This window comes from Danio rerio, chromosome 5 (assembly GCF_052040795.2).
Source record: "Danio rerio strain M-AB ecotype USA chromosome 5, GRCz13ab, whole genome shotgun sequence".
In the NCBI taxonomy this organism is placed as follows: Eukaryota; Metazoa; Chordata; class Actinopteri; order Cypriniformes; family Danionidae; genus Danio; species Danio rerio.
This window is the reverse complement of record NC_141025.1, coordinates 29,499,487-29,522,279: the sequence shown is the minus strand read 5'-3', so window position 1 is coordinate 29,522,279 and position 22,793 is coordinate 29,499,487. Positions and strand designations below refer to the sequence as shown.

General features: G+C 34.6%; 1 protein-coding gene across 13 annotated transcripts in view; it reads right to left on the bottom strand.

The window, feature by feature from the left end:
- Window positions 1–22,793, bottom strand: part of nsmfb (NMDA receptor synaptonuclear signaling and neuronal migration factor b) — a 100,877-nt gene that overhangs the window by 5,081 nt on the left and 73,003 nt on the right. For all 13 annotated transcript variants that reach the window (XM_087252774.1, XM_087252773.1, XM_087252777.1 and 10 more), the window contains 7 exon segments: window positions 21,128–21,255; window positions 20,898–20,981; window positions 20,553–20,586; window positions 17,329–17,399; window positions 17,120–17,199; window positions 15,720–15,822; window positions 3,289–3,364 (listed from right to left, as the gene is read on the bottom strand). In XM_087252774.1, the coding sequence (XP_087108900.1) occupies window positions 3,289–3,364; window positions 15,720–15,822; window positions 17,120–17,199; window positions 17,329–17,399; window positions 20,553–20,586; window positions 20,898–20,981; window positions 21,128–21,255 (576 nt within the window).

Sequence of the window (22,793 nt, the reverse complement as noted above, 5' to 3'; positions counted from 1 at the left end):
GCTACAACACACCGTTAAAGTTAGACACTGTACATGTCATGATCAATTTTTAACAAATAAAAACACTTACAGGTCATGACTCAGAGTTCACAGCGTCTCCTTGCTCCATCTTTGAGGAGATTTTAACTGAATCCAGCACTGAACTGGGAGAGATTCTGGAAGCTGTGTTTTGTCAAATCATGCTTGCTATGTATTTTATAGTTCTCTGGAACATAATTAATATTGAACTGTAAGCACTTCTGTGTTTGGGTCGTGTCATTTGGAAGCCCAACAACAGAAACGGAACAGCTCTGTGGAAACAGCAGGATGGCATTTCTCTCTCTGCAGTAACGTTACAGCGCCTCTGGCCACGGCCTTTACCTGCGCAGTGTGGGATGCGCAATAACGAACTTTTGTGATCTCACAGGGGGCGGAAGTATTTTTTGTAGTCCCCAAAATTCGTTAATTGTAGGCGTTGCTAAGCTAACTCTGTACAAATCAAGGTCTCCCTTTGCATTAAACTTTGAATATTTTACATTCAGAGATGCTGTTTATGTTCACACAGCTACATTACACATCAACTGAAGTTTAAAATATAATATCGTAGTGGACCACCCCTTTAAGATATTTTAGGTGAATCTGAGAGCTCCCTCATCCTCCATAGACAGCAAGGCTCTCTACTGTCAAAACAGACAACATACGCCTTCAGTGGTTCAATTGGAATATTCTCAAGCTACTTATGTACACGTAAAACAAAAATATACCAATTTTATAAAATTATATTATTAAATGTATTCCTCTTCCTCTTAGTATATTGCGCAAGTTCACAGAAAATTGTTCAATCCTATAAAGCACAATATTTTTAGGTCTGCTTAAAAATATCTGACCTTTAAATCACCAGTAGCATGTCACACATCTAGTGTACCATCTACTGGGTGAAATGGATCTACATTAAGAGGCCGTTATAAGCGTTTGTGGGTGTTTTAAATACAGTTCTCTATTTAAACCAGCGGTAATTATCCTCAACAGTGTGAATCAAGCTGTGTGGAGTCCATAGGGGACAAAAGGAGATGGAAGAGGAGGGAGGCGTGCAAGTGGCCCTCCTGGGTCCAACGCGGAGACAGAAACAGTGGGAGAAGACAATGAGCTTTTAATTGGAGAATAATTATCATTGAATCAATAGCAGTGACATGGATGAGAGTTAGGGTCAGAGTTTAGGTGGCACTTTAAACTTTTATTTATCCTACCTGATTTGCTGTGCAGAACACTTCAGCTTGACAAAATATAGATGAAAGTATTTGATTTTGCTTTATTGCACGGTGCCTTTGATACAGTGCAAATATGTATTCTTAATATGTTCGTGGTGTTTTATTTGTACGTGGAGGATAACCATTTATCCATTTCTGATAAGTCAAAGTGCAATTGTATCTGCAATACTTCTCTTTTCGGTAGTAAGTGGTCCTGAATGTAACTCTGATCATTCTTAAAATAATCTTAATTACCTACATGCACTTACTATATTGTTAGTGTTAAAATGAAGGTCAGTTACATGCAATTATTCATAATATATAGTCATTATTAATGGAACAAATGAAACAAGCACATTCTAAAATAAAGTATTTCAATGTTATTTTCTTCTTTGGTGGTGGTGAGGGTAGTTTACACTGCGCTAAACCCTGATTTTACCATTACATTGTAAGAAAAACAAAATCATAAATTAGCAGTTTTCCATTTTTTTGTAATTATGGGACATTGATCTTTTTTTGAACAACTTTTAACCTTAAAAGTTTTTTTAAAAAGTGACTTTTATTAACACTTTAGATTAAAGCAGTGATCCCCAAACTAGGGCCCATGGGCCAAAGTTGGCCTTTTGTATCCTTTGATTTGGCCCACCAGAAGAAAAATGATTGGGAAGGGTTGGGGAATGCCTTTAACAAAGATTCTCATTTGTATTTTATTGTAACTTTGTGATTGTTGAGCTACAAAAAAGCAAACTGAAATTAAATGTTTCAATTAAATGTTGTAAATGAAACAGATTTTTAGAAAATGTACATACTGTTACTTAACGATTAGGGGACAAAGCAGAAGACATCAGCATGCAAGTCAAGGCAAAGGCAGATTCAGCATGACTAGCATATTCGGTTTTAAACTCCATTGTTTTATAAATGGAATTTTTTATGATTTTACTTTAATAAGTTCATTAAAATATTGCATTAATAAATACTGTTGCAATTTTTTCTATATATTTTTTAAATATCATGAAATTACCCATAACAATTTTAATGTAATACAGTTATTGCTATTGCTATATTTACTTTCGGCCCACAGCTCTCAATCAAGTTTAGATTTAGGCCCTTCATAGAAAACAGTTTGAGAACCCCTGGTTTAAAGTAATATACTGTATTGTCCCGGTTGGTGTTGTATATTACAGCACAGAAACCTTGTAATTAAGTGCCAGGACTAATTTCTATATACTTTATTTATTATAAATTATATCATTTCAAAATACTAAAATGTCAATTAAAGTAATTTTGTTAAACTGTGGAGTTGAACTTTCAGCATCAAAAGTCAACAGAGCAGAAAATCAAGATCTTATAATGCAATTCATATCCGTATATAAACGTAAAACACTTATGAATCATTGTGTATTTTCACTTATAAAAATACAGTGTGGATTGATAAGTGTTTCACACTGTTAGCAAGGTTTTAAGGGTTATAAAACTGCTTTGTAGCAGTTTAGGTATCATTTTTGCACAGTTTAACCTTGCACTGCAGTGCCAAGCATGTACAATGTGAAATGATGCATGCTTCAATATTTTAACTAGATGCTTAGCAACTAACAGCCCAATCAATAATCAAAAAAAAGAAATGGAAATGCATACAGTATATGCATTGCATGTAAACCATTATCTAAAGGTAAAACAGTCTAATGGTGACAGTCCGTTGGAATGAAGAAGAGACTCTTTCATGCATACCTTCAAAGATTGAAAGTGTTCATTTTTAATAAGGTTAGCAATATATAATATAATGATGTGCAATGAGCCTTTATGTAAACATGTTGCTCGCTGTGTTCATCCAATCAATCAGAGTGACAGCACAAATATGCAAGCAAAGATGGGCTTATAAATGTAGAATGTGAAACGTCAGCGTATAAATAATTGAGACTCTGGGTAAGTTATTGGCAATACAACCCAGGATTCTGTTTATGGTGTCTAGACTGAACCCTGGTTAAAAGACCCTTGTGTATGTCAGAATACATGTATGGTCATGTCTGTTGTGTGTGTCTGTGTGTGCATGCAGAACACTCACCCTGTGCTGACAGCTCCAGAGGAGACTTGAACTCAATGCCATGAGGTTTCATCAGTCTCTTGAGGTTTTGAAAAAGCTGAGGATGAGAGAAAATTTTGCTTTTACTACTTTCACTTTTTTCAGCTTGCCACAAGACATTTTCTTTTTTCAGTATTCCAAATGCGAACTTAACCATTTATCGGCCAAAGAACCATACAAGGCTGTGTTTCTCAACCACGTTCCTGGAGGACCACCAACACTGCATGTTTTGGATGTGTCCTTTGTTTGTCACAATTAATTCAGCTCTTTCAGTCTCTCCAAACGAACTGATGATCTGAATTAGGTGTGTTTGGTTGAGGAGACATGGAAAATGTGCAGAGCTTGTGGGCCTCCATGAACATGGTTGAGAAACACTGATATAGGCTAACTTCATTAATATGAATTAATTCATTTTCTTTTCAACTTATAGTCCCATGTATTAATCAAGTGTCGCCACAGCAGAATGAACCGCCATCTTATCCAGCATATGTTTTACGCAGCGGATGCCCTTCCAGCTACAACCCAATACTGTAAAACCCCTATACACTCTTGCATTCACACACACACACACACACACTAAGCCCAATTTAGCTTATTTAATTCACCTATAGCGCATGGCTTTGGACTGTGGGTGAAATTGATATTAATTACAATATAACATTTTTCATAAACGTCAAAAAAGTTCAAAAGTCCCTCGATTCCATTTAAATTAATTTTAATTAAATAAAACTGATAAAAAAATGATTAAATAAATAAATATTTTGAACAAAAGCAATATTTAGGTGCCTTCAGTGTTCAGTGTTTCTATGGAGTCAATCTAGGACCATATATACTTACAATATTAAATAAAGTTATGTAAACAAAAAAAGTATTGAGCAAAAACTTGTAAAATAATGCAAGTCTCAAAAAATCGTAAAGGGAAAATTGAAATTTGAGAAATAAAAAGGAATTTTGCAAACAAAAAAGAGAACAGCAAATAAAAATCATATATTTATATATATATATATATTTATATATTTATATAAATATATTTATATAATATATATTGCATTTTGATTTGCGAGTTTTACTGTTTGATGATTTCAACAAATTGCAATTGACTTGAGGGGTTTTGTAAAAAGTTTACTTTTAAAAAATTGCAAAAAAATAATAATAATTGCGCTACTTTTATTTGCAATTCTTCATTTTTTGGAGTTCTTTTCATTTTTTTGTATTTCTCAAAACTCTAATTTTCCTTTGCAATTTTTTGAGATTTGTATTATTTTACTTTTCTTGCTCAATACTTAATTTTTTTGTTCGTAATTTTTTTTTTATATGTCGCAAGTATATATGACCCTAGATTGACTCCATATGTTTCAATTAATGTAATGATGCATGACAATAATAGAGTACATACTATTGTAATCCATTAAATTGTTAATATTAGGATAGACCATTGTAAATTATATGAAATAAAGACCATAATAATTTTAAGATGTAGTAACATAGTGTGTTTTTGTCAGATAACCCTATTTTAATGATGATCATTACTAGTAATCAGTTAAAATGTGAAAAACTGTATATACTTACAGTAATTTTACTAACAATGCTGATAATAGTAACAACAGTTTAACACCTCAACTAAGTTAATTTTATTATTATTAATATAGCCTAAGCACATTTTAAAATGGCCTGATATAGAACTGCTAAAGTCTCTATCTAACTTCTCACTCTGGTTAATAATGTAATTGCACAGGGTGTTAATAGGAGCCATAGAGTACTGTGTGTGCATCGTGAACCAGAGGGATCTGAACATGGCAGCTGGTGGAGTGTTAAACTGTGTGTTGTGCCATGCTGTGATCGACCTCTGCCTGAGGGGGTCTAGTAATGTCAATGAGAATCCTTCATATCAGGACAAAGCCTGTCAGAGTGCATTAATTGCCTCCTGCTATTCCCCTCCCGATCCCTGGACTTCAGCTTCTCTGGCCGCTGTCAGTATAATCTCTCATCTGGGCATCTTTTCTAGGAGCTATATTCTGAAGCCCTCTAATCGATCATGAAAGCCTCATGAATCCAAGCTCTGATAATCCCCCCTTTTCATTTGTTGAAAAAGAAATGCCATTTTTATGACATTGCTAAACCAAAGCGCTCGTATTAAGATTCCAGATTTATCAGAGGATACGAATATGATGCAACTGTGAAAATCTGAATCATTAAATACAAAATTAGCCACTGAAATTTAATTAAAAACAAGACTCGTGGTACTGGCTAAAGGCTCACCATTATAATGATGCCGAGCAAATTACTCACTTGCTTTTATTCAGTATAACATTACACGAGCTCAGGCAGTCGTTACAACCTACTTAGCTTTCTGGTGGAGCACGCACACACACACAAGACATATGGCCTGCTGCTGCTGCTTTGGCACGGCTAATAGAAAACAAATCACACAGACAAAGTACTACAAAGTATTATCTGATGCTCACACTACAGAAAGCGTGAGGGTAGGCGTTTAAAGTCAGTGGTCCCAAAAATGAAACATCTCTCCTCCTCATTGTTTTAAAACCTGTATAACCTGCACTGGTTCATGCTTTTCATGATCACAAAACCAGATATGTTTTTTAATTACACATGTAGAGCTTCCAAGGTTGAAAAAGCACATAAAACCTATATACTGTTAAAAATGTATCATTAAATCATTTGGACAATTAGGAAATGAATTTTCTCTCCCAAAACATGATTTTTTCAGATACTTACAACTCCAACATTTCCTTTACAACACATAAGGATTTAGAAAGATTTAAAAACCGTTCTACAATAGAACAGCTGGACATGACACCAATAAATGCATTTCTAATGGTTACTTTATATTCTTATCTACAAGTAACACCTTACAGATTAAGGAGAAATGGGAGACTGAAATTAATAGAACAGTTTCTCTGGAAACCTGGGAGGAAGTTTGCAGTGAAGTAAATTTTTTGACCAATTCTAATATCTGAAGGGAATTCAATTTGAAATTTATAACAAATTTTTTTTAGAACTCCACATATAATTTAAAAATGCAACCCTTCCTGCTCAACAAGCGCTAGAGAAACTGTGGACAGATTATTGGTAACCACACGCATATTCTGTGGACATGTCCTAAATTAAGTAACTATTGGAAAGAGGTATTAAATGCCCTTAAAGAAATATATAAAAAAATAATAATTTTCTGAAGAAAAACTTGCTTGCTAGGTGTATGCCCTGTGAGCTCCGCTGGCAGATCAAAAATTTACTTATTACAAATCCTACTTGCTGCAGCTTTGAAGTGCATCACATGCAAATGGCAAAATTCTGAGCCTCCATCCTATAATGCTTGATAAAAACTGTATCAAGAGGAACAAATAACATATGCATTATGACTTCAAAAAACAATTATCCTAAAGAGATGGTCGCCTGTCATGCTTTTAATTCTTCAATAATGAGCCATACAGAACTTCGTGAAGTATCGGTGAACAAGGCCACTTTTTTCTTCCTTTCTCCACTTTCTCCTTTTTTTTAATAAAAATTATTATTATTGTTTTATTAATTGTCTGATCTATTATCATTCTTTTCTCTCTTTTATACGTCGTAAATATGTTTTTTGTTCTGTACATGTATTTACAAACATTTTGTTAGCTAGTAATTGATGGTCCAAGATGCAAAAAAAAAAAAAAAACTTTTACACTGTATTGTACTCCATGCAATCATGTATTCTCTAATAAAAATAAGTAACAAAAAAAAGTATAATGAAATGCCAATACAAAGTATTTCTAAAAGTATATTAAAACTGTTGACAGGCTTTGTGCATGACATTCAAAAAGAACAATTAATGTGATTAAAAACTTAAATTCACTGAAGTCGTATGTCTACCCAAGCATTCTTTTAAACAACAGAAGTAGCTTTACAATGAATAAATAAGGCATTTATATAAATTCCGGCTGGAAACTGGTAGTATTGAACAGAGGCCTGTTGTAAACACCTTGCAAAATGTTCTCATTGCATAAATTACACAGTGCTGTTGGACTGCTTGTGTATTTCCACACAGCAGACTGTCATAAATTGCACTCTCTGCTTATGACAGCTGGTGCAAATTAAATGGCTTCATACAGCCAATAACAATCAGTAAAAAAAGCCTTGATCAGCCTTGATATCAATGCTAGCGATCACATTGACGTATTCCTACTTTACATTCTCTTGACAGGTTTAGAGAAAAACAAATCTCTTTACAGTAGGTCCTCTCAGATACCCAAAGTTAGGCATTTTCAGAATTTTTTTGATGTATACATGACTTAACAATCAGGACATACTCTCCCCTCTCCCTGTCAATCTGATAAGCAAAAATATCAAATAATGAAGATATCACGCTTAGGCAACTTTGTTAAAATTAAACTGAACAACTAATTGTATTTAAACATGCATATTTCTCTTCTCAACAGTATGTGTGGTACAAGAAACCAGAGAAAGAGGTACAATCACTCGCACATTCATGTTGGAAGATCAAACTGCTTTATTAAGCCAAACTGAAAAAAGCAAACCCAAATAAATATAATAAATGGACCTGCACGCACTGAAGAGTCCATTATGAGGAGCATCAAACTAAAAAACTAACACATCTATTGAAATTAATACAATTGATCTAAACTTGTCTTTGGCTGCTACAATATTACTTTAAAACATTACATATTAAGCCTGCGAAACACCAAACATAGCTATGGTCAAAGTTTTAGCTTTGTTTTTCTGTTTAATGTCTTGAAAACAAGACATTTTAAAGAATGTTATAAACCAGTAGCAGTATTGGTGTCCATCCTACATGATTCCAACATTCTTCAAAATATCTTTCATGTTCAACAGGAGAAAGAAATTCAAACCGGTTCGAAACAAATGGAGGAAGATAAATGATTATAAAAGAGTAAATGATCATTTTAATTTCTGGGTAAACTATCATCTACAATGTAGTGGTAATTACGAAAAATGTACAGTGTGTATATGACAGATTGTCTTAAATCACTAACAATCATGACATTCAATCTCGGACAATAACCAATCAGATGGACGATAGATGGACAGATAGACCACTTATAAAAAGGTTGAACAATTTGTGCACGAATTAGATTGATCTAACTCTAAACTAATCTTCTTAACCCTTGTGTAATGTTCAAATTTACTACCATTTTGTAATTTTGTTATGTTTTTGCCCCATTGACTTCCATTATAATGGCATTCTTGATTGTTGGTTTCCTCTGTTGGCATGAGATAAAAATTGTAATTGTAAACTGTTGCTCATCAGTTGGCACCATCAACCCTTAAGATAAGACAAAAAAAGTTTCTGGCATTTTTTTGGAGTTCTATGGAGTAAAATAAAAAAATTATAGTGTGTTAGCATCAATGTACTAACTATTATTACTGTGTTCTAAACGCTGAGGGCTTATTTTGATTTTCTCTGACATATCAAAGTAAGTGCATAAAGGTATCTCTCACAAACACACACACTATATTCCATATAACTCCATATAAAAGCCAGAAACTAAGCTTTTTTGCACTGCAACTGATGATCGACAGTAAAAATTACATTGTATCTCTTCCCAACAGGAAAAAACACCAACAATAAAAAATGCTTAATTATATAATGTTATAGCTTTGCAAACAAAAAATGTCATTATAATGGAAGTCAATGGGGCAAAAACAGCCACGGACATAATGGAACAGTAATAAAACTGCCCAGAGAGTAATGTTGAGTTTTTAATAAAATTTCAAAACCATTTTTCCGAAAAAAAAAATGCGCCAAAATAAGATTTGTCACCAAAAATCCTTTCATTTGCTGAAACACAGAGAAAGCGGAGGCCAAATTAAGGCTCAAAATCACCCCAAAGTAAATGAAAACATCTCCAAGAGCACACTAGAGTTAATGTTTACTCACTGACTCAAATCCACATGGTCTACTTATAATGACACTTCTATGGTGCTTTCACAAGTTCGCCCATACATCCATATATCGCCTAATTAATAATATATGAACTTGACTTGCTGTCCTTAAAAAAAGGCTTGGTCCCGAGGCTTATCTCAAGATCTGAGAAAAATCCCACCTATCAAAACTACACTGAAAGTGAAACAATGCAATTCAGAAGAAAATGGGGTGATAAGGGATGCCAGTAGAATTGTTAATGTTTATATATGCTCGAAATTATGACTGACAGTACTGAACGAATTGGTTCCATCACAAACCTACAGTGCCCAGCATTAATAAGTACATCCTCTAAAATGTACTATTTAAAAAAATTCTTATTGAATATGGACAATATGTACGTATGCAATTTTGCAAAACTTATTTATTAAAGTAACTAATTATTTTTTTATTACATGCATTTAAATGTAAATACAAGTAAAACAAAGTAAAACAAAACCCCATTACAACCTATAAAAACATTCCTGTCAATTAACATTATATATGTTTTTATATGACAAGGCAGAAGAATATAGACAGGAAGTAAAGTTGGAAAGAGAGAGACAGCGGAAGATGGGCTTTGGAAAGGTCTGTGACCCAGAACTCGACTTCAGGAAGCCCGGAACACAGTGGCATATTATTGGCCACTGGTCACCAGACTATCAGCACTGGCATATATTTATATTTTCGCATATTAATTGGGGTGTTTAAATTTTAGACAAACTTATTATTATTATTATAGTTTATTATTATTTTTATTTTGTTATAATAGTTCATAAAACCAATAAACCAGATTTGCACAAATATCTCATTGTATAGTGTAGAAGTACACATTTAAAAGGGTGAACTCACTTTTACTGGGCACTGTACATTTAGATCTTCATCTTCTGTCCTTTTTAATTAATTGTAATTAAGTTCAAAAGAGCAGTATGGTTTTGAAAAGACATGAAGTAAATGATGATAACCTTGTAATTCATGCACTGACTATTCCTGTAAAAACAAAGACAAGGCATAGAGATGTTGGGTTGCTTGCACCTGGTAAGGACCTATTTATAGCAAGTTCACTGAAGCTTTTTCTTCCCTTTTCAGATGTAGCAGGGCAGTGCAGTGGTCCATAGGGGAAAATTGCTAAATGCAGCGAAAAAAAAGCCCATGTTTCTTTTTTTTTTTTTTTTCTTTACCTCAGTTATTTTCTCTCTGTAGACTTGATTTCACTGGACTGGATGAAATGCTCATGTGGCATAAATGTTGTACTTTAGGAATATGTAAGCTCTTTGGTACATGGCCATGTGCACTTCAATCAAGGACTGTGCATACTTCAATCAGGGGACTGCATCCAAATTTGTTTACAAAGTGTCTATGCCACAGGTGCACCCTGGCATTTTCATCTCGCAGCATAATGTCAGAATGATCTAGAACATCATCTATGCTTTAAACGATCTGTGTGATTTGCCTCTAGGAATGATTTGCATATGTATGTGCTAAACTGGAATTTTTGCCTCACAACATCTTTTCACGAAGCATGAGTGTATCAGAAAACATGCGTTTGAAGACATCACTGGGCTATGTACATTTATTTCTATGCATATGCACAAGCATTCAAAACACAGCATTATGAAATACAGTCAGGATTTAAGTAAGGAAAATTATTTTTTTCTTATTAAAAACCTAAATGTGTTATATATATTGTAGACATTAAAATTATTCTTTTTGTTGCTTGTTCAAACTACTTATTTAAAATGAGCTGAAACAACACAATTCTTGAGGTTTCATTGGGACAACTGATTTTTTTTTTATGTCCCACAATCCACATAAATTTGTTGTTAAAAGTGTTAAATTAATCGATTTGTGTTGGGACAAATTGTGTAGAGCCCTGCATTTTTTTACAGTGTACAGTATATATATATATATATATATATATACATACATACATACATACATACAAACACACACAAACACACACAGTCAGAAATAAAGATACAAAATCAGTCACTTTTCAAATGTACACCTTTGTACAATACTGGAGGACATGAATAACTTTAGGATACACTTTTATACATATTTTAGGAACAAAAAAGTACAATTTGAAAGGGTACCCCCTGTGACAGATTTTGTCACCTGTCACCCCCAGTGACAGATCTTTATTTCTGAGAGTGTACACATAAATATATATTACATGCAGTACATATGGGAAAAGGAATAAAACATAATAGTTGCTACAACAATAGTTTCCTCCACCATGTTATAGTACCTTCCTCCAATTTTTTATGTGAAATTACTGACTAGGAAACTCATATTTGGAATAATTCTACAATATGAAGGCACTGTTATTAGATGCAACATTTTCCAATTAATCAAATGACATGATGTACTGACATTTGCAGCCTTCATTCATTCATTCATTCATTTAGTCATTCATTCATTCATTTCCTTCGGCTTTAGTCCTTTGTTTATCAGGGGCCACCACAATGGAATTTAACACCTTCTGCAACGTGACATAAGAGTGCGGTTTTCCTGCCCACCAAATTGATTGAAAGATGCCATGTTTCCACATAACTTTTATTTTTGCAAAGAAACTGGGATTAAACATATGTTACAACTCTCTGTGATCATCTCCACATCAATAATTAATTTTATGAGTTCAAAACATTTTTTTAAACAGAGCATGATTGTAATAAAGAGAGTAAAATCGCTATGTAATTCTTAACCAATATAATCACCACAGCCGCATGGTGTCAGTAACTGCACGTATGTATGTTCTGCAAACTGCATTTGTGTGTGACTCATCGATTCAGAAAGGCTTGAATAAACTCCACGGCAAATACATCAAATAAACTTATTAGGTATTTTTGACTATTTTAGCTTTATTTGTGTCTGACTCTATCCCTGACTTCTGTTTATCTGATGTAACACATGAGAAGCAGACATGCATGTGGGAGCGGTGGGCGGGGAGAATCAGCTCATTTGGATTTAAAGCCACAGGCAACAGACACCAAAATAGGCTGCTTCTACATTATATAATAAATTATCTGATGGGTATTTTGAGATTAATTTACAAACACATTCTGGAGACAACAAAGGCTTATCTTACATCCTGTAAAAGGGGTAAAATAGGTGCCCTTTAATGCATAATAACCTACTTTGTGCCTATTTTGTTAGTAGATTACATGGACCTGAATATCATGAGCTCTGTTTCTATTAAACCCGACATGGACGCAGGCTGGATTAGGGATATATTTCTGTAGGACAAGTACCATGATAATATACCATGATACAGTATATATACTGGTAATCAGTCAGTACCATCTGATACCATGACAACGCCACAGTACTTTTCCGTAAGTGTGTATCATTATAAATCCATATCCAGCCTGGCACAACCGAATGCATGTCCAGAGCTGTGGTGGCCAGAGGCAACTGTCAGCGTGTGCCGCTGAGGGAACGAGTGTGTGTACATGTTGAAGTGTGTGTCTGCGTGTGTATGTGAGAGAGTGTGTGTGAGGCAGAGAAGTGCGGGGGCTGAGGGGTGGCAGACTGTCTATCTGTCAGTCACAGAGCAGTTGCTTGTCAATCTGGCACCCTCATCTCCTGCCATCATCATCTCTGCCTGACCCTGTACACACTTCCATCCATTTTCTCAGTTTCTCACGCACACACCTGCCAAAGCATGAAAGCACGAGCTGTATAGTAGTGCTAGAATCCATCATAGTGAATGTATAAAAGCTTATTGCTGTATATACAGATTATGGCCCAGAATTACTAACAGCCTGCAGCAACATAAACCCTCTTGTGGTAGAAAATTGTCAGTATTTTTCTAAATTTATTATGTATGTGTTGGAGTTACCCTTTCAGATGAAAAAGGAAGGCATTTAAATTATTCATGCTATGGACTGTGATTTAATAAGGTTTACAACAGATTATTTACTGGTATTGGTGCCATCATATAATGGCCAAAACATGTCTTAAAGTGTAAGGTCACCCAGAAATTAAACTTCTGTAATTAATTACTTGGGGTGTCAAAATTAACTGTTTCTTCGATGCAACATGATGCAGACAAGGACAATTCTGTATTGGTTCAGTGATAGATTATAATCAGTTATTACATACTGACGTCTTTTGTCTCATATACACTATGTTGCGGTAGCTTACTATGGCGAAGTAGGCAACGAGTAATTAAAACGCAGACAACTTTATACAATTCACTGCTTGTGAGTTTGCTGGACAGTCTTTAACTGACACTGAAGTTTTAGCAGAACCTAGGAGCTTCTATTTCACTGCTATGGAGAAAACGAAAGCTGTAAACTGCATTTCTGCTTCTCTCTCTCTCACTGTGAACCTTTTAGTTGCTGGCCTATTCGTTAGGTAACTTTTCCTTTCCACTTTTGGCTGTTATAGCAATAGTTGTGGATCCAGACACAAGCGTTTCAGTGCAAGTCTTCTCCACCACGTCTATCACGGATCAGCTGTTTATCAGTTTACCAGTTTCCGTGTCACTCATCGGTGAGGGCCGATCATTGCATTTTAGGTTAAGTACGTGAACACAATGACCAATCACAGGCGTTTAAAAACTCGCTCAACAATGCTCAAAAAGCAAGCGGGAGTTTTGTTTTGATACATTCAATTGCACCGAGATATGCAATTGAACAGAATCTATGGGATCTATGGAACAGAATCTATGATAATCGTAACCGAACCAAACCATGAGACTAGTGTAGGTTCACACCCCTACTAATTACTGAAACGGGTCACCTGCTGATGAATTAACTCAGATGCGCCTATGCTTTGCTTTAAACAGAGGAATTCACAAGCTGGCATCTGGGGATATATGTCATTGCACAGTTCTCTTGAACGTGCAATATACTGACACTAAGGAGAATAAACTGCTGAATAAAGTCCTAGCTTGATAATACTCTGATTGAACACATGGTCTGTTTTTTTGGCAACTTTCTGAACATTAAACGAGTCAGGAACTGTGCTAGTGCTGAATGATATATCGACATAAAATCGCATTTGCAATTTGGCTTAAGTTCTGTTTGTCTTGCACATCATGTGAGGACAGGTACAGTGATATGATCAGTAGTAAATGTCCTCCGAAAGCCAGAGGGCGCTCTTGCGAGTAACACAGAACAATTAAATATGACCCAAAGTAACCCTGGAAACACCAGTCTATGGTAAATCCTTATAATTTAGGATAAACAAGATACAACTGCTTTCATTTGATTCAACAAGATTAATAAACACATGACCACGACAACATATGCTTTATCTGAGTTCTTATTGTAATTTTCCTGATAATAAAGTACATAATGGGCAGTGGTGGGTCAGTTAGTTCAGTTAGTACTGTTGCCTCACAGCAAAAAGGTCGCTGGTTTGAGTCCTGGCTGGGTCAGTTGGCATTTCTTTGTGGAGTTTGCATGTTCTCCCCGTGCTCAAGTCGGTTTCCTCCGGTTAACCCGGTTTTCCCCACAGTCCAAAGACATGCGGTACAGGTGAATTAAATTAACTAAATTGGCCATAGTGTATGAGTGTGTATGGATGTTTTCCAGTCCTAGGCTTCAGCTGGAAGGGTATCCGCTGTGTAAAACATATGCTGGTGGTTCATTCCACTGTGTATAATCCTGACCCCTTAGGAATAAAGGGACTAAGCTGAAGAAAACTAAATGAATAAAAGTACGTAATTGACTATCGCATGATGATATTGCATCATATTTGAAATATTTTGGAAACTTTGTCAGAAAATTATGGCTTTTTTGAGTTAACACTGCTCCAGCTAAACACATGTTCTGGAGATTCAGAGCTGATCACAGAGTTACCTTTATAGAATAATCACATTCCATTTATCATTCAGCCCTAAACCGTGCTGTCAATGGAGGATAACAGAGCTCTCAAATTTCACCTATATGATCCTAATTTGTGTTCTGAAGATGAATGAAGGTCTCAGGGGTTTGGAACAACATTACGAAGTGTAATTAATACCATCATTTTAACTTTTGGGTGAACTAACCTTTTAAGCCATTTTGTGATAGTTCATTCTGTGATAGTTGTTATAGGTGGAGGAATGAAGCTTGCATGGTTAAAAAATAAATGAAAATAAATTCAACACTCATTTTCATTTATTTATATTGCCAGAAGAGGATGTTCTTCCGACATATCGATTGCTAAAAGCATTATTTTAAAGAATTGCACTGCTCTTGGTTGATTGCATTTGTCATTATGGAAATTAATTCCTGAGTTCTTTAATCAGCATATTGTCAGTAGATCATCTGCAAAACTTTTCCCATGAGCACCTTTTATCAGATAGCAGTCTCAAACAAATTTGCATGGTTTAGTAATTTTGGTCATATGAATGCATTTATATACTGAAAACTCCTCCCGTCATCTCTCTAATAATTTCCTGTCTTGTCTTTATGACAGAAGTCCTATAGCACAAAAGTGGTTGAAACACAAAGAAAGGTGAGTAGATATTATCTACCTTTTCTCCATTAGCATTGCCGAGCACATAGCAGCCCATTATGTGGATGAGATTGGGCTCAGGGTTTAATAAACTCATGAATCTGCCAAGTTTCTTCCAGAACCTGCACACAAAAGCTCAGAATGATTACAAAGTCAGGGTGTGTGGTTCCTAAATATGATCGGAGTATACTTTTATACAGAATTTCATTTAATTGAACTGACATTAAATATTAGTTTTAGGCAGAGGAACTAAAACTTTAAGTAGTTGTGATCTTAAATCATTGATCAGTGACTACTTTTACATGGACATCAGTAATTAAATTATTTTTCTTAATCTGAATAAGACAATAATAAGATTAAGGTGTTTACATGAGTTACTCTATGAATGTTCCTATCATGATGCAGTTGTACATGTTCTAGCACATCCTTTGATTAACATCATTGCATCACCGGCATATCCACATTTCCTTAGGAATATCATGTAATTTCGGGTGCTTAATTTTTAATTTGTAGATTCTAACTGTGGTAATAGTTTAATTGCGGTGTTTACATGTCTGTACTGCGCTTTTATAATGCGACTTACATCAGCATACTGCACATGTCTTAATTTCATTTCTGTTTAGTTTGATTATTACCTTAATCAGATTAAATGAATCAAAAATCGCTTAATCAGAGTATTGTCTTAATTGTATTTCAATTGGATTATTGGTGTCCATGTAAATGTACTGACTTATATTAATCAGTAAATAAAAAGGACAAACTTTTTTGGATTAAAAAATACAATGACTAAAGTAAATACAGAGCATAATACAATACCAAAGAGCATGTTCACATATAATTAACAGCAATGTATGAAGGGTTAAAAAGGTGACAAACATGACTTGTCTAGGAAGTCCAGCGGTATCTCCTCTGGGGAGATATTTTGTAAAAATTAGCTTTAAAAGTGGGTATATACAGTCAATTTTTAATATGAATAAAACAGTTTTTCAGTTAATTAGTAATATTAATAACTAATTAAACATTCTAGCATGGATTTTATGTTTAATCACAAAGGTTTAATTTGCCAACAAGCCAAAAAAAAGCTCATTGTTCTGGTGTTGACAATAGATTTATAAACAAAACAAAAAAAAAAACTATTTTAAATCTAGGAAGAAGCAGCTTGGGCTCAACTGCATATTTTTGGCCAAACCTTGCTTGGAAAAAATCAAGATTTTTGCTTGTGCTTATTGAAATCATGAGATGACCTACTTCTGACTGAAGATGTTTGGCTCAATCTATCATGTTTGCATCCCTGAAATAGATTCTGAAAGTCGTCACTATAATCTTATTTCTTTTTATTAATTATGCAGCACTTTTAAAAGTAGAACAAAATGATAGATTCCACGAGCTAGAATTTGTTTTGTGAAAGAGAACACTCACTGCATCATGCCCTCCTCCTTCTCTACTTTCGCAAACGTAGCCACTTTGTTCTTCAGAAGGTAGAGATGACCCGGGCCTCCCTGGAGAAAACATACAAACCAATTTACACAGCACAAAATAACACCAACGTAAACACTCCACATGCACTTTTACGAAAAAGCAAGATATGCAAATTAATCACACACATATTCTTATTTTTTTTCTCAAACCTGACAGAAGATGAGCATGTTCCAGATTTTGCAGCCTTTTCTGTAGGCGGTGAGTTTCTTTTCAATCTCCTCTGAAGAGGGGAAAGATGAGAGAAGACAGATAGCAGAGAGGTAGAGAGGGGAGGGGGGGGGGGTCGTATGAATTTACAGCCCAGTTTTTCATAGAAAACAAATAGCACAGGATTACCACTCTAAGTCAAATGCCAAATTTTTGCCTAATTTTCACTGACCAAGAAGCTGAATTTCCATGACCTATATAATGAACAGTAAACCAGGCTCATGTTTTGAGCAGTCCCTCCAGAATTTTAAGATTCTGTGATCACAGTCCACACAGGACATTTTTCACTGTTTAATAATTAATAACATTATATTTGCATATAGAAAGTGCTCATCTGCTGTGCAATACCTTGAGTTGTCCTAGACACAGCATAGCACTGTGCTTCGGCATTCAGCCACAGCAAAACAATGCATGAAATGCCACACATTTTTCCACAAATTTTGAGGAAGGCACCAAAATTGAGGTCATTTTAGGTAGCAATGATCAGATTTTTTTTCACAAAATCCAGGAGGAACTGGTTGAGCACCGAGCAGAAAAAAATTCACAGACAGAATTTCAACAGGTACAGCCTGGGGACTGCATTTGATTTCTGCTTGACAAGTAGGAAAGGAATAAAATGGCAGTGAAAATAGCCTAACCATAACAATAGGCAAAGCAAACAATAAACACAGTACAAAATACATTTTGATAAATGGGAAGCAAATTTTAAAATGACAAACAAAAATCCTTGATATTCCATAACTTAGACAAAACATACATACATTTCCCTGACTTTTGGTGTCTGCAATAGACTTTTTATACTGTGACTGAGCGAGCTTAACATGCTGCAATTTAAGAAAACACTTGCATTTCCAAAAAAGCCAGCAAATTAAGAAAAGTCTGTTTGACAGCACACATACTACAAATCCTCACAACGCATATCCATAAAAAAACGCACTGCATTTTCACACAATGCAAAGTAATTGATAAAACATGCTGCATTTTCGCACAGTGCAATCAATTAATGGAAATGCACTGCATTTTCCCACAACGTGCAAAATCAACAGAACACAACATAAATGACCCAAAATTGTGATGGCCGCCACTGTGCCGTGACTATTGCTCAGTGAAGTTGTGGGTGATCTTTGAAAGATGAGATTTTTGTTTGTTTTCTCATTTGTGTTTTTTATATTTTTTTCGTCATGGAATTTTTATTTTTGCAAATAGCGTTTTACAACAACCCACAAAACAATCCCCAAATAAAAACAATCAACATCTGAGAAAAAAATAAAAAATAAATATAATAATAATAATAACAATGATTATGATGATTATTATTATTATTATTATTATTGTTATTATAAATAAAATTTTATAAATAAAATAAAAATTCAAATACAGAAAAAAATAATACCCAACCATATACATGCACACACATATACCTTCACTCAATTCACATCTCAGGTTTTTAAGTGATTGAAGAATGCATTAAATTGTTGCCAGTTTTTTTAAAACTGTTCTCCCCTACCTCTGATTTTGTATTTAATTTTCTCAGGTTTTAAAAAGAAGACCAAATATTTGAGCCACAATGAAATAGAGGGGTTGTGGGGAGGTCCAAGACAACAGTATTATGCACCTAGCGAGAAGAGATGCAAAAGCCACAATGTCAGCGTGTCTCCAGCTTAAAGGTTGACACTGGGAGGGAATACCAAAGATCGTAATTAAAGGGCAAACAGCAAACTTGACCCCTAGAATACCAGAAACAATTTTAAAGAAAGTAATCCAATAATGTTGTAACTTGGGACAAAATACAAACATATGACTAAGGTTACATGGTGAAAGATTACATTTATCACACATATCTGAAACACTGAAATATATTTTAAAAGCCATTGAGAGATGAGCTCTGTGAATCATTTTAAACTGTAAAAAAACTCTAGCGCGAGTGGAAGTGGAGGTGTGCAAATTAGCTATGTTTCCATCCAAAAATGCGAATTAACTTCATGCGAAAAACTGGATTGTGACATTAAAGATGTGTGAATAAAGCAGCGTTTCCATCCAACGAGTCAAAGCGAACAAAATTGTCACTTCCTGATTAACTGGCACCAAATAAAAAATAAAAACTGAATTAGCTGTGATAAGAGAAGCTGCATGAATCTTTTCTTTATTTAATAAAAGACTTGCACCTCAGAAGGCAATCCTTACATGCAGTGAACGCACAATGGTGTTTGAAGGTGTGAGACGCTTGATTCTGGTGGTGAATAATATAATAACACTAATACTGAAATGATTAAGGGTTTTAGAATTACCAAAACTACATTTCAGATGTTTTACAATGTGCTCAGCTGGCTGGTTTGTCCATTCACACACATTTTTATCATCAAATGATCTGTTATAGCAAAATCACATGACCTTTTTATGTGCATACTGGAATTTGTTCTGTAAAAGTGTTTCCGTTGTAGTTTATGCGCATCTTTTCTTATCGAATAAACAGTTTATACTACTAAGTTATGCGTATATGTTTTTTACGCATATGCGCATATGTTTGGCATTTCCATTAACCATTTTTTTAATGCAAATATGCAAAATGCGCATAAAAATAGGTGGATGGAAACACAGCTAGTGTCTAACACTGCACTCCAGTAGTCGTCTTCAAACTCTAAGTCAAGTTCCTTCTCCCAGGCCCTGATAGTTTTAATGTGTGAGAGTTATCCTTTGACAAGATAATTGCGTATATCTTAGAAATGATCCCACTCATATGGCCTTTGTATCTTATTAGCCTAAATAACCATAACTTAAATAGCCGGGTCCGTCACATTTCAGAGTCCCTCAAAAACATTTCCATTGTGTTCCGATCTATTTGAAAGTGCTGTGAGAAAATGCAATGCGTTTTCATAAAAAAATAGTTTGTGTTGTGAGAAAATGCAGCAAGTTTTTTAAAACATTGTTTGCGTTGTGAGAATTTGCAGCGCATGTGCTGTCAAATGAATGATCCTTTCTTAATTTGCTGGTGTTTTTTGTAACTGCGCATGTTTTCTTAAATTGCATGTTAAGCTTTCTAAGCCAGCATACTTTTAACATTTTATGATATTTCAGAAATTCCATGACCGATGGGATCTCTGATAGCAAGACAAAACACCAGGAATACACAAAGAGAAAAGAAAAGTGTTTGGGCAATTACACGTACCTAGTATATCATCAAAGGTGGCATGTTCATGATCCTGTGGGCAAAATAAAATTCATCAACCCATAAAAAAGTGCTGCATAAATCAAAAACAAGAGTTTTCAGTTGGTAAATATTACTTGCCTTTTTTTATGGAACATAAATCTAGCATAATATTAGCGATGCATTACAAGCTGGTTTTTACAAAGCGGCAGGGCAATCTTGAAATTTGCACTACTAAAACTTGCATATGAGAGCTGACTGGCACACATCATTAGCAATGTTTAACACGATGTGCTCTATACTGTATAATCCAAACTTTGATTCCCTTTGATCCTGTTTATGACAGCAGTATTAAACTGTACTCACATAGAGAATGGGGATAATGGAGGGGTCGTCCCGGCGGATGATGTTGGGAACGTACTCGGCCTTTGGTACTTTCGATGAAATTAGCTGTTCAAAAACAAGGATGAATAAAACACGTGCTTAATAATGCGCTCGTTGATGATCAAAAAGCTGCACAACATTTAATGAGGACGTGATAATGAGTTCATAAGTAGGCAGCTGGCTCGTATGAAATGATTGAAAGATGTATGTACCATGAGTTTGGGTGGGATGAAATCGTCACCCTCACAGGCCGCCCTTTCTAACTCTCTCTCTTCCTCCCAGTCGACATCATCACAGTCTTCTTCATCCAGATTGCCAGACGATGCCTGAAGGTCTCCACCTGGGGAAGAAGGCATCCGCAAAACACACAGAAACAGAACAAGAGCAGATAAAAGATTAATGAGGAGACAGGTCCTTCATGTTTGAAACAACATAACATGACCTTTGCGAGGAGAAGATCTTATATATAAAGTGGAGAAAGCACACATACTGTATGGACAGCAGAGCATATCTATGGTAAAGGCACATTTTACACATACGTACACACACAGAGATGCAGATGTGCGTGTCTATGTGTGTGATGAATTGCATAATGTATGAATCTTATGAAGCCTCTTATGAATGTTCACTTTTTTGATTTCACAAATTGCATTCTTATAATACAACAAAATAATATATTCATCATAATAATTTAATCACCAGTAAATGCAACAAATACAGTACACTGCATGTAATAATTGAATAAATATTTTATTTAATATATGATATATATAATAATATAATTAATCATATTAATATTCATTCATTCAATTTCTTGTCGGCTTAGTCCCTTTATTAATCTAGAGTCGCACAGCAGAATGAACTACCAACTTATCCAGCATATGTTTTTAAGCAGCGGATGCCCTTCCAGCTGCAATCCAACACTGGGAAACACAGATACACTTATTCACACTCATACACTATGGACAATTTTAGCTTATTCAATTCACCTATAGCACACGTCTTTGGACTGTGGGGGAAACCGGAGCACCTGGAGAAAACCCACTAGAACATGGGGACAACATACAAACTCCACACAGAAATGCCATCTTGCTGTGAAGTGATCGTGCTACCCACTGCACCACCATGACGCTCCTTTTATTCATATAATAAATAGAATTATAATTTAGCAAGGATCCATTAAATTGATCAAAAATGATAGTAAATACATTTTTGTTACAACATATATATTATTAATTTATACATTATATTATGTGATATATTATTGCTTTTAACTTTTAATTTATCAAAGAATCGTGAAAAATAAAAAAAAATAAAATCACAAAAACATCAAGTAGAATCATGTACACTCACTAATTTTGAGGCCTTTTTAAATTTGAAATCAAATGATTTCTCAATTACCATGATAATAAATGTTACTGGCTGTTTAAAAAGCACAAAAATAAATAACATTTTAGAAAAAACATTGTTTAAAATTTCAGTATTTCACACTTTTAATGTTTTAACATATCTCAAACAGTCAAACACTCTACAATATATTTGTTTACTTGTTCAAACTACTTATTTGAAATGAGCTGAAACAACACAATTCTTGAGATTTCATTGGGACAACCTTATTTTTTTGTTCAATCCACATAAATTTGTTAAATGTGTAAAGTTAACTTAATCAATTTGTGTTGGGACAACATGAAATAATTGTGTGGAACCCTGCATATTTTACAGTGAAGGTAAAAATACATTTTAAAATCATCACTAAATGCAAACTTTTAAATATATGTATATCCTCAAAAATACACTACCTGACAAAAGTCTTGTTGCCTACTTTCAGGAATAACAAATAATAACTTGACTTCTAGTTGATCGTTTGTTATCAAAAGT